We start from the raw sequence: 13,890 nt of genomic DNA, 5'->3' as shown, positions 1-13,890 counted from the left end.
TTACACACATTTTCTGAAAGCATGCCTCATACTCTCAGAACTCTACACACAAATCAAAAAACACAATGGGCAAAACCCCTCAATTCTCCTGCAAAATGAAACTTTACAGTCAAAACAATGTTCTTTCTTCTCAAAATGGTATTTTGTTTTCAAATGACACACACAAACCATCATATGAATAGACATTTATAAGAACCAGTTGAACACTGATGTGCTCTATGTAAAACACTATGATGATTGGAAAACACTTCTCCATTCATCATAATGACTTTGGTCTTTATTTGGTTCAGAGTTACACTTACTACAGACAGTACATACATAAGTGTGTTGTAAAATATTTGTAGTATATATATATATATATATATATATACACACACATGTTGAGTGTTGACATATATACATATACACACAAATACACGGTAACAAATATGTACAGTGCACATCCCAACCAATGCAAAGTTGCACATACAGTGGTATACATACAAAACAACAGAAGAATTTACTGTATACAGTTACAGTAAAAAAAAAAAAAAAACTATGCTGCTCTGCCTCTGTTTCCATTGTTGGCATCCATTGCTCCAAAACAGAAGAGCTCACCTGTTGCCCTTTTATGCTAAAGCTCTGTTTGCTAATTGTAAAAATGTGTGACAGGTGTTTGCCCATGTGATGAGTCAGTGTGCATATTTGAATGGCCAAATGCAGAGAATTGTGTGTAGTGTTTTGAAAAAAGTGTGTTTTAGAACTGCAATGTGAGTGTAAAGCAGGAATTGTGCTTGTAGTTTAGCAGAATTGGTTCAGGGGGTTGGTGCACGAGTTACATGTTGTGGTCATTGTGTCTCAAGTACCAATATTTGTGTGTAAACAATTGAGAAAAACTGTAAACAAGTCTCTGAATAAGGTCTGTAAGCTGGGTTCAAGCTAGCATTACATTGAAAAAATGTAAGTATGCTGTTTTTAACACGTAGAGAAAATGTTAATGTGATTGAAAGAATCATAAAAATCTGTGTTTTCGTCAAACTTTTGATGAGCTGCTTTTCGTCGTTGGAAATGTTCCTCTTCATGATTTCCATACTGGGACCATCACGTGATCCTTATCAACAGACAAACAGGAAAGCTGTTCACTTCAAGGTTGACAACATGAGGAGGATGTAGAGGTTTATATTCACACGTTAATGTAAGAATTTAATTCTAAACACTTGATATTTTCAAATAGTCCTCTTGGGCAGATAGAAACTTCCAGCTCTCTCTGGTAGGAAAATACAAGCGGAAAGTAAATTCTTCCTCTTAGGAATGAATGGAGAAAAACTGGAATTACAACATGGAACAAAGAATAACCTCACCTCTGTCAACAGTTGTCCATGTTCAGTGATATAGAAGTAATTGGCAACACGACAAAGTAATAGTTGACGATTATTTACTCACTCTTGTGAGATTCCCAACTATGACTTCCTCTGTTCTTTGGAACACAAAAGAATAGTTTTTGAAAAACATTTTACCTGTTTTAGATATTAAAAGTCCATGGGATCGAAATAAATCGTATGGAGGGGGAAAAAAAGAGATATTTTGTCAAAATATCTTCTTTTGTGCTCCACTGCATGAAGAAGCATAAATTAAGATGAAGAATTATAATGACACTGTTTATTTACAAAGCATTTTATTATAAAGTTAAATATATGTTTAAAAAAAATTAATGTTGACATGTAGGTTGTCCATACATAATAAAAGCAGTGCTCTAGTGGGTTAGATATTAAACAGTTAATAACAATGATTATCATCAATATAGTTTACACTGCCTCTTTATTTTTATCATTTTTAATATTTGACATCACATGACCAGACAAGTACTCAGCCAGAATAAATTAATCGAGAGAGACAAATAATGTGATTGGGGCATTTCAACCATGATGTTGATTTAAAAAATAAATAAACGTTTGTATGATGTCAATATAAAATCCAAAACCATTTTCATATTGACCAGTGGTAAAACATCTTGAAATGTATGCAGATAACATATGCAAGACTAACAACTTCTCTGATTTAAAGCCTTATTATTAGCATCCAAAATGACCAAATCTCTAAAACAAAACAAAAAAAATTTGCAAGATAAAATCAAGACTGCAAGATCCATTAAAATCAAAGCAATGCACGATGTGCATGCATTAAATAAGAATATAATTTAGGTTTATAAAAAGAAAAATCTAAAAATACAGCAATTGAACACTTGAAAAAGTCTCATTTTTTTTTTAAATGAAGACACAGATTTACTTCATGAACTAGCAGTACTGCATGTCTTCAAGCCGAACGCTTCTCCACACCTTGTTTAATGCCTAGCACCAAATGTAGGAACCAGTTGAACTGCACCGTCCAACCCTTGTCTCGACAGATCTCGATTTGGTCCAAGAAGTGTTGTTTGGCCTCGTCCTCCGAGCGTCCGACCGTCAGCGCTTCCCGTATGTACTCGATGTCCTCCTTGCTGGTCAGCTGAGGCATGCCGGTCATCAGCATCATGGAGAACAGGATGATCAGCAGGTTGGTGTGGTGTCTCAGAGCCAGGTAGGCCCTCAGGCAAACGTCCTGCATTTATGAGGAAGATTATGTTTGCATGTTGACATGTAGTTGCAAAGTTACTTAGTAGAGTGTCTAAAGTGGATCATCTGAATAAAGTGTAACCAATTGTCTTTACAGGTGAAATATTAAGAGTGTATGTGTCTACCTGAAATTGGAGGAAATGAGGGCTGCTCTTTTTTCCTGTTGTGCCCATCAAGTAGAGGAAATCGGGAGTAAGCACAAAGGGAACTCGCTCCTTGCTTATCCCCAAGAAACTCTTGTAGTTTCCAAGTATGTGTCCGAAGTCAATGTGAAAGAGGTTACCTAGTGGAAAACACATGCATTTTGTTATTGTTCCCTGAAGTGATTATTGACTAAAGGAATATTCAGGCTTCAATACAAGTTAAACTCAAACACAAGTGTTTGCAGCATTATTTTAATTAGCACAAAAAATATAATTGTCATTTAGGTGCGTAGGCACCTTTTGTAATCGTTAGTGTGCTTCATATTATTCTTCCACTCTGGAAGTTTATGGCAACCCATAGAACCGCTTGCGGGAAAGTTATGAAATTTGGCACACTGATAGAGGACAGTCTGAACATTAACCACGGCAATTTTGGAGTCTCTAACTGCCACCAACTGTCCAAATACAATTATGAAAACTTTTCAACCGTAAGGGAAACAAAATTATTTTTTCCTCTGATTCCTAGGCTCAAGACGATCCGACTGCAATCCCTGTATCCATCATGAAAGTGGCAACTTTGCCATAGTCGGTCGATCTTCCTGTCCACCATTTTGTTTTTCTTTTAAAACCCACTTTTTCGAACTCCTCCAAAATCATTTGACCGATTTTCACCAAATTCAAGTCGGATCATCTTCAGACCATGCCGGCAAAATGTTAGAGATTTTGTGTCGATAGACGAAACCATTTTTTATACTACATCAACAAATTTAAAGGGATAGTTCACCCAAAAATGAAAATTTGATGTTTATCTGCTTACCCCCAGCGCATCCAAGATGTAGGCGACTTTGTTTCTTCAGTAGAACACAAATGATGATTTTTAACTCCAACCGTTGCCGTCTGTCAGCCGTATAATGCGCGTCAATGGGAACTTCTACTATAAGAGTAAATAAAACTTGCATAGACAAATCCAAATTAAACCCTGCGGCACGTGACAACACATTGATGTCCTAAGACACAAAACGATTGGTTTGTGCGAGAAACCGAATTTATATCACTTTTTACCTCTAAAACACCACTATGTCCAACTGCGTTCAGCACTCCGTTAGTGAGGTCTGATCGCGCTCTGACAGCGGAAGTGATGTCGAACACTCGTTGAAGTATATGCACGACAAATTACATTACATAATGTGTCGTCACGAGCCGCAGGGTTTAATTTGGATTTGTCTAAGCAAGTTTTATTTACTCTTATAAAAGAAGTTCCCATTGACCCACATTATACGGCTGACAGACTGCAACGTTTGGAGTTAAAAATCATCATTTGTGTTCTACTGAAGAAACAAAGTCACCTACATCTTGGATGCCCTGGGGGTAAGCAGATAAACATCAAATTTTCATTTTTGGGTGAACTATCCCTTTAATGGCATGATGCCAAAACAACTCTGAGGCTGTATCTCTGCAATGCTTTGGCATATTGACACCAAACTTTGCACATGTCATTGTCATCTTACTCTGATCACAACGCAACCTATTGGTTGAAAGTGATAAACCATTAATTCATATTACTAGTGATTGTATTTATGATTTTTCAGCCATTTTGCCTAAAAAAAATCTTAATAAGTCTTTAAATGCTCATTGTTGCAGTTGGTCTGATTCTCCCAGCCCTGCTGGCATGACTTATTTTGCCTTCTTTGTGCTTGGCCCCTTAATAGCTGCTTGCAGCTATATTTTAGATTTGTTTTCTTTTAAAAAGCATGGTTACTGTGAAGCACTTAGAATGCAAGCGAACTGGGCCAATTTTTGGAGGTTTTAAAATGTGGAGCTTACAATTTTATAAAAGCTTTTTGCATTTTACAACCTGTGTATAATTGGAGCTGTAAAGGGGCGAGTAGACATAATTTTTTGTTGTAATCAACATTATGCCACAAATGCTGTTGTTTAAGCTTAACTTGTACTGAACCTGGAATATTCTTTTAAACAGCTGTATTTTAGTAGAGAGGTTACTGTAATAACAATAATTACCTGTCTCTGTGATCATTATGTTGTCATTGTGACGATCACCAATGCCCAGGACATAAGTAGCCACACAATACCCTCCACAGGAGAACACAAAGCGTTCTACAGCCTGCTGGTGCTGAAGAGGTGGTGTGGGGATGGGAAAAAACAAAAGCATAAACATGACATATCACCAATGCCTGACCTATTTCACATTTGCATCACGCAAACACAAACATGCAAACGAGCGAGGAAAAGGTCTGACGTATGACCTAACCTCCTTATCAGAACCTGAACTTGACCAAACCCGCAGGTGTTCATATATGAGTCAAGAGAGCCTGTTTAAAAATAGCACACTGGATGTGTGTAGGTGCTATGTCTAGTCTCCACAAAGGCAAACGCCTTCAAACCAAGACTCCAGGAAGTGAGGCGCTTCCTTCCTCTTTAACAAATTCAACTGTTTGAATGGAAATAACATACCTTGTCCTCACTGACACACTTTTCACGAAGCCATTGGCTGAGGATTTCATCTTTAAAAGCTCCAGTGTTCCCAACGGTACTTTGCTGAATGTTAGCAATAGTAGTGGCATCCTTCACTATTTCAATCATTCCTAGAAGAGGAACAGTCCTTACATTGTTCAAGAATGTTATGATTTTTGACTCATAGCAGAGTGTTTGCAAACATTTTAAACACATCAACCACCATTACCAATTTTATTTCCAGTGGAAATGCAGCCGTATGGTAACAAGGAAAGATCCAAGGATTCCAGCTCCCAGATAGACTCCATTATTAGTAAAATCTGAAAGAAAGAAAGAAAAAACATCTATTTAAAAGACAGCATTGGTAATGTGGGTGATGACTGCTAGCATGCATTTAAATGATCACGTGTACTTGTAATATCAGCATGTCCTGGCGAAGGTCATCCCCGTCTTTAAAGATGATCCCAATTGTGTCACTTGACAAGGTGGTGGGGTCGGCTCGTTTGAACTGCAGCCACAAGGGTTTCTTCTTGGATGCCATCACTTTGCATTGTTCAATCTACAATTAATATGGTGCATTGTTTAATGGGTGCATTATCTAAGACTATTCATTTAAAAACTGGGTCTTACTATATTATTACAGCTTTTACAGGATATTAATGGAATGTTCCATGTTCAATACAAGTCAAGCTCAATTGACAACATTTGCACCAAAACAACACTTGCACCACAAAAATTAATTTACAATCATCCTACAATCATAGACAATGGAAGTCAATGGGGCCAATTAAAGTAAATGTTAAAATATTCACTGTTTCAAAGGTATACCCACAAGGGAATATGCACGTTAACATGATTTTAGAGTAAAAAACAACTTTACAGTTCAAGTTTTAACAGAGAATTAATGTTGTTTTTTAATGACATCAGAAACTTCCTCCAAAAATAGGTCTCAATAGATCAAATTCTGTCGATTGAGTTGAACATGTATTGAACCTGAGATATTCCTTTAAAACTAGAAGCACTTTAGCTCAGTAGCAACTAAAATGGAAGAGTACTGTAAAGTTTTACGTACCACAAGTGCCCCTGCCCGTAGGCCCGGGTCGTAAGGCACTTTAAAGCTGTCCGGCAACCCTGACATCTGCAGACCTTCCAGTTTCTGGCGCAGCTGAATAACAACTACAGTGTTCCCACCACATTAGATATCAATGTACAGAGTTGGCCTATTGCAAAACACTAGGGACAAATACTGGCTGTAGTCATCACCTTGTGGTGAAACGTCATACTTTTCAGCAGACATTTGCTTAATCTCACGAGTGACTTTTTGCAAGGCCTCTGTGATCTCCACCTGCTTCTTGAAGTCCTGCAGCATGGCTTCACCACAACCACGGAGGTAAGCTTCCAGTATTACGGCATACCTCTGCTGATAGTGCATGGATTGAGCGATCTCACTACGCAGGAACCAGAACAAGAAATGGCCGATCCGTTTGCTCTGCGAAGGAGTGTAAAGAGTTGGCAAATTAAACTAAAAAAAAAACATTTTGAAAACTGCAGACGGATGAGGTTCAGACTTACTCTAAGTGCACGTTTGAGAAGGAACCTGGCAAGCGCGCTGTCATGGTACGGTTCAAATTTTACAGCCTATGAAACAAATAATCAACAACAAAGATGAAATACCATACTGTTAACATTATGTGGTTAATTTTATGTAAATATTCCCTTGCTGATTTTAATAGCCAGCTCAAGTTTCTTTGTTCATGTTGAGTTAAGATATCTGAGCAGTTATGCAAAACCAACCATAACATGTTGCAAGTCATCACCCGAGGCTCACCTGAACAAGCTGCAGGAGGTACCGCAGGACATCATCATCTCCCAGAGTCTCCAACTTCCGGACGGCTATACTGCGCACATTTTCATCAGAGAAGTGGCAGTCCAGTAACTGTAAAGCCAAACCCACATCAAGGATGCTTCGGTCCCATACGGTGCTCCTCTCCAGAAGACAGTGTGTAATCGCCACAGCCTCTTGTTTGCCCCACTTAACGGAGGAAAGAAACTTCGGATATGCTTTGGGATCCCTCATGCACTCCTGCCGGAAGTGCCAGAGCAATTCTTTATCTTCGGAGGTGAGTGGATGCAAGGGGTCAGTAGCAATAATCTGCTCGAACTGTTTGCGCAGATGATTGGGCATCTCTCTCTGCCCTCTCTCGCCTTCCATTTCCGAGTCCGGAGAATCCTTGCTCTTGGGAAGAGCCACAGGGTAGCAGTACTTGTCCAGGAGAATAGCAACAGCCATGGAGCTGTTCTTGTCCGGGTTGGTTGCGGACGTAAGTTTGTCTGCATTAACGCTGCTGTTGTCTTCATTCTTCTCGGGCATCTTCCACATGTGCAAGATGAACTCCCCCTGTCTGAGCAGGGAGCGGTGGTCCACCAGTAACAGGTTGACATAGTAGAGCAAGCGGCTCTTGTTTTTGCACTCGTTTTCCTTGGATGTTTGAGTCTGCGCTTTTCCACACGACACCTGCAGGCTAAGTCGGGCACCTTTGGGTAAGTCCTTGATCTTTATGTTGAACTCCAACCAGGTGTTCCAAAGCACCTCCTCTGTGAAGGGTTTGGAGTTTGTCCTTTCTTGGGCCAGCAGCTGTTGTCCATGAAAAATACTGGCCTCGACAAACACAATCAACTCGGAATTACGCGGTAGCACTGGTATGTCAATCCCCAAGATCTTCACCCTGAATTTACGATTGCAGTCCCAAAGGGAGATGGTGAACACCTTCTCGTGGTCTTTCTCAGTGATGGTCAGTTGTTCGTGAGTACCAGCGACACCGGTGCAGTCATCAACCTGAGACCAGTCATCTTTTTGGACCACATCTTGCTCTGGGTTTGGGGGATGCTCTAAAACCAGATGGATCTCTTCACCATTTTTAAGACACTGTCTGATCCAGTGGAAATCTTTGATGGCACAGTTGCCATATAGGTATTCCTCTCGTCCACAAACCCTCAAGACAAAATCGGATACACTGACATCTTCTGATATGCCTAAAAGTGCTCTCTTGTTAGTGATCTTGGTGAAGAAGCTCTGAAGAACCCCAACAGGTGTGTCATCTATAGACACCTTAATGGTCTGGCTTGTTGTGTCCTTGTGTATCACCACCAGAATGTGATTGTTACTTATTTTGCTGAGCAAGTACTCAGGGAGAGGCTTCGAAGTCATCCAGGGATCCATCGAGTAAAGTTTGGGATCTCGATCAGACAGTTCGATTTTGCGAGGGGTCAGTAGCTTTCTTCGTGTGAACTCCAGTTCATCGTCATGGACGTTGCTTACATCTGTAACATCATATCCGATTAGGTGGTTCAGAAACCGTTGGTACTGAAGCGAATGCTCAGTAGGTTGTGGTCTTACAACCAGATGAATCTTCCCAACCTCTTTTCTCAATGCTTTCCAATATCTGATACAGTCAAGGGTTTGGAATACCTGCTGCTTGTCGTAGATCTCATACCAGTTGCCCTTCTTCTGGTAGAGCAGGATGCAGTGGTCTGGAGAGTATTTTTGGTAAAACTCAGGGCATACCTTAGTGGTCACTGCTCTGTGCCAAAGTTGGACCTTCACCTGCTCTACCGTCCAATTTCCAGTCACTTCCAGTTGTAGAGTGTCTAGGGTCTTGGTGTTTTTGTTGGTGGTAGGAAGTATAAACTCAACAGGTATATGATCCATCGATACAGCGGAGTTTGACGTAAAAGCTTTCATCTTCCTTCTTCTCCTCTTGTTTTCCTCTCTACGAACTACTGGCGGTTCATCATCACTGGCTAGCTGTTCCATAACCAATGCTAAATTAGTAAAAGAAAGAGCAATATTCTTACAAAGAGGGCTAGGGCTGCTTAAAGGAATAGTTCAGCCAAAAATTAAAATTATCCCATAATTTACTCAAGCCATCCTAGGTGTATATGACTTTCTTCTTTCAGCCAAACACAATCGGAGTTATGTTAAATAATATCCTGGCTCTTCCCAGCTTTGTAATGGCATTGAATAGTTCCCAAGTTTTTGAAGCTCCAAAAAGCGCATCTATCCATCATAAAAGTAATACATATGATTAATAAATGCCTTCTGAAGCAAAGAAATAAATAAAATATCCATATTTAAAACTTTATAAACTATAATTACTGGCTTCCGGCAACGTCCGGAGGGTGACCTCTGACTCAACATATGACGTATGCGTAGCGTAAGCTTAGGTCAGAATAGACGTTATAAATATGGATATTTTTCTTACAAAATCCCACCGCTTCACTTCAGAAGGCATTGGAGTCATGTGGATTACTGTTATGATGGATGGATGCACTTTTTGGATCTTCAAAAACTCATGGGACTCCATTAAAGGATTAGTCCACTTTCAAATAAAATTTTCCTGATAATTTACTCACCCCATGTCATCCAAGATGTTCATGTCTTTCTTTCTTCAGTCGAAAAGAAATGAAGGTTTTTGATGAAAACATTCCAGGATTATTCTCCTTATAGTGGACTTCAATGGGCACCAAATGGTTGAAGGTCAAAATTACAGTTTCAGTGCAGCTTCAAGTGGCTTTAAACGAAACCAAACGAGGAATAAGGGTCTTATCTAGCAAAACGATTGGGTCATTTTCAAAAAAAAAATACAACTGTATATGCTTTATAAACACAAATTATCGCCTTTGTAAGTGCTTCCGCTTTCTGTATTCTTTAAAAAGCTCACGCTGTATGTCCTACGCCTTCCCTATTCTACTTACGGAAAAAAAAAAAAACAGAACTGGCGCTGTGTTCGTTCCGTAAGTAGAATAGGGAAGGCGTAGGACATACGGCGTAAGCTTTTTAAAGAATACGAAAATGCGGTTTTGGCGGAAGCACTCGGAAGACGATCATTTGTTTATATAACGCATATACATTTACATTTTTTAAGAAAATGTCCGCTAGATAAGACCCTTATTCCTCGTCTGGTATCGTTTAAAGCCTTTTAAAGCTGCACTGAAACTGTAATTTTGACCTTCAACCGTTTGGTGCCCATTGAAGTCCACTATAAGAAGAATAATCCTAGAATGTTTTCATCAAATTAATTTCTTTTCAACTGAAGAAAGAAAGACATGGACATCCTAATCCTTTAAAGGGATAGTTCACCCAAAGTGAAAATTTTGTCATCATTTACTCACCCTCAAGTTGTTCTAAACCTGTATAAGTTTTTTTCTTCTTCTGTTGAACACAAAAGAAGATATTTTAAAGAATGTTGGTAACCATTTCCATAGTATTGTTTTTCCTACTATGGAAGTCAATGGCTATCATCAACTGTCTGGTTAACAACAAACATTCTTTAAATATATCTCCTTTTGTGTTCAACAGAAGAAATAAATTAATTCAGGTTTGGAACAACATTAGAGTGAGTAAATGATGACAGAATTTTCATTTTTGGGTGAACTATCCCTTTAACAGCATTTATTCTAGCTGTATAGCAGGTGAAATACATGCTTCAAATGTTGCTTTTAATCTTTAGTACAGGTTTTCATTTTATTTATATCCTTGTTTTCTTTAGATATATTCTTGTTACTGGGTTACAGTATCTACCATCTGATATGAGTTATCGTTCACTATATGCAAAGGAAGTCACCAAAGCAGGAAGCACAAATGTGCTAAGCCCTTCAAAAACAACCAAACAACAAAAGTTGGCAAAGCAGAAAAGTTCACGAATAACGCAAACCGAATGTCACTCATTGCAACCAACCATTTGTTTCCTACATTGGCCAATTTGCAAGAGGAAACTTTGAAAATTTCCATGCTGTAGAAACACACCGCAAACGCGGAAGTTTCTTTAATAACACTCTGAAAAGTATAATATTTAGAGTAAAAACACAAGTAATTTATCTACGGTGCAACATCATTGTTACACTAAATAATAAGTCAAACTAATCATAACACTGACAGCTCAGAAGTAACGGTTTTGCCGGAAGGTTGCCTTAAATAAGCGGAAAAATATTAAAACTCACCGTTCAGCAAACGCAGAGCCGATGACCCTGAACGCGGTCGAGTAAATACTTATACATGGATGCAGTAAAACTCAGTACAGACCACATACAAGTTCAACCGCTCTTATTGCAGCAGTTATTAGTGCAAAATAAACTCGATCAGTCACAGAAGCGCGTTTCCCCTCCTCTCTCCATCTGATCACACGGCTTCAGCTGCTGCTCCCATTGGCCTGACTGACACTTCGGGTCATTCTGTCCTCTAGAATAACATCTAGGGTTTTTTTATAAAATGCAAATATGTTTTGCATAGACAAAAGGGGATTTAGATTTTATAACGATGAGGATTTAAAATGTAAAAGTTGTTTTAATGCATTTTAAATCGAGTTCAATCACTGAAGTATCGAAGCACTGCTTATTAGACTATTTATTTTTGTTGTTTACATGTCAACAACTCAACAAAAAAATGATGCAAGCAAATCTAAAGATCTAGTAAAGGTTTCTGTCCATATTAGACATTTCATTAACCCTGTATGGCAACATTTGACCATTTTACTGTGCAATGGTGTCCTCTAGTGGTGTGTTAGATGACAGGAACACATTTATAATTTTAATTTATTTGACACTGTAAGTGTTTTAAAACCTCATCTACACATATGTAACTATCCTCCCTCAATACAGCATTTTATTTTATCATGCATGTTTTATATATATACAGTACAGTCCAAAAGTTTGGAACCACTAAGATTTTTAAAAGAAGTTTCGTCTGCTCACCAAGGCTACATTTATTTAATTAAAAATACAGTAAAAAACAGTAATATTGTGAAATATTATTACAATTTAAAATAACTATTTTCTATTTGAATATATTTCACAAAGTAATTTATTCCTGTGATGCAAAGCTGAATTTTCAGCATCGTTACTCCAGTCTTCAGTGTCACATGATCCTTCAGAAATCATTCTAATATGCTGATCTGCTGCTCAAGAAACATTTAATGTGTAAAATATTTGTGTACAATATTTTTTTTCAGGATTATTTGATGAATAGAAAGTTCAAAAGAACAGTGTTTATCTGAAATCTAATCTTTTGTAACATTATAAATGTCTTTACTGCCACTTTTGATTGATTTAATGCATCCTTGCTGAATAAAAGTATTAATTTCTTTAATTTCTTTTCAAAAAAATAAAAATAAAAATTCTTACTGACCCCAAACTTTTGAACGGTAGTGTATAATGCTACAGAAGCTTTGTATTTCTGATAAATGCTGTTCTTTTGAACTTTCTATTCATCAAGGAATCCTGAAAAAAAAAGTACACAACTGTTTTCAACATTGAAAATAATCATAAATGTTTATTGAGCAGCAAATCAGCATATTAGAATGATTTCTGAAGGATCATGTGACACTGAAGACTGGAGTAACGATGCTGAAAATTCAGCTTTGCATCACAGGAATAAATTACTTTGTCAAATATATTTAAATAGTACACAGTTATTTTAAATCGTAATAATATTTCACAATATTTTTTACTGTATTTTTAATTAAATAAATGTAGCCTTGGTGAGCAGACAAAACTTCTTTTAAAAACATTAAAAATCTTAGTGGTTCCAAACTTTTGGACTGTACTGTATATATATATATATATATATATATATATATATATATATATATATACACACACACACACACACACACACACACACACACACACACATATAGCATAAATATGTTATATAAGTTTTATATGCATGTTCCACATGCTTAAAACAATTAAATCAATTGTTTTATATATATATATATCAAGTTGGTTGGTTACCTCTGCAACTATTTTGCCATATAAGCATGACATTGTAAGATTTCAAAATCATTACATAACACTTCATGTCATAAGTATTTCCTTGCTGTTACTCAACAGAACATTATCTACTAAATTTATTATTACTTTATGTTTGTTTAAAAAAAAAGGATCAACAAATTGTAGATTTTACAAATTTCTTTCTGAGGTAAATGGGTATTTAAATTATATTAGTAATATTACTATATAATGACGCCTCTGGCTCCCCCTCTGTCCGTCATATGAAACTGCAGTCAAAAGACGTCATAAACAGAGCCTTCCTCTCAGCCAATCAGACAGCGGCTTTAACAGCCATGTGATTGGCTGAGTTTGAGGTGGTGGGCTCTGTCTTGACGTCATTGTCAGCTCGTCCAGAGATTGGTCAGACCATGCCAACACATAAACCTTGATAAATCATTTTATTGACTAAAAAAATTCATAATAAGGTTTATAACTAATCTTTATAGCTTCATAGATATCTTGTTAGATAGATATCCCACTGACGTATCTCAAACAGAAATTAAAATTAAATTAAATTAAAAGAATGAAATATTTTTTTTTATCTTCCACTTGGTCTATTGAAAATAAATTCTTACACCAATAAAATTCTGTGCAAATACAATCATGATGATTAGCACTTCCATAATATACATAAATCTCTTTATTAAAATTTAATTTTAGGCACCATTTGTAAATAAAAAGGTTGTAAATAAACTTTAACAATGAAATAAAGGGTTCATTAATAATTATATAATATATAAATTATATTTTAGGACAATCATAGTAAATAGTAAAGCAAAATATAAAGTTAACGGCTTTCTAATTAAAAGAAATGATCAATATAATTTAATAAATCGTTTTCTGTTTCACCCATTCAC

At 37.1% G+C, this 13,890-nt stretch overlaps 1 protein-coding gene across 1 annotated transcript; it reads right to left on the bottom strand.

The window, feature by feature from the left end:
• Positions 1-1,637: 1,637 nt before the first annotated feature.
• pik3cg (phosphatidylinositol-4,5-bisphosphate 3-kinase, catalytic subunit gamma) lies at positions 1,638-11,435 on the bottom strand. Its single transcript, XM_048155554.1, has 11 exons — positions 11,204-11,435; positions 7,032-9,025; positions 6,776-6,841; positions 6,467-6,692; positions 6,276-6,379; positions 5,616-5,762; positions 5,433-5,523; positions 5,204-5,334; positions 4,751-4,862; positions 2,714-2,871; positions 1,638-2,574 (listed from the first exon to the last, which is right to left on the bottom strand). Exons 2-11 carry the CDS (start codon positions 9,015-9,017, stop codon positions 2,293-2,295), a joined length of 3,303 nt encoding a protein of 1,100 aa, XP_048011511.1. The 5' UTR covers positions 9,018-9,025; positions 11,204-11,435; the 3' UTR covers positions 1,638-2,292.
• Between the last annotated feature and the right edge of the window lie 2,455 nt (positions 11,436-13,890).

This window comes from Megalobrama amblycephala, linkage group LG14 (assembly GCF_018812025.1).
Source record: "Megalobrama amblycephala isolate DHTTF-2021 linkage group LG14, ASM1881202v1, whole genome shotgun sequence".
NCBI classification, from domain to species: domain Eukaryota; kingdom Metazoa; phylum Chordata; class Actinopteri; order Cypriniformes; family Xenocyprididae; genus Megalobrama; species Megalobrama amblycephala.
Note: the sequence above shows the minus strand (reverse complement) of the source record. Positions and strands in the feature narration are given on the sequence as shown.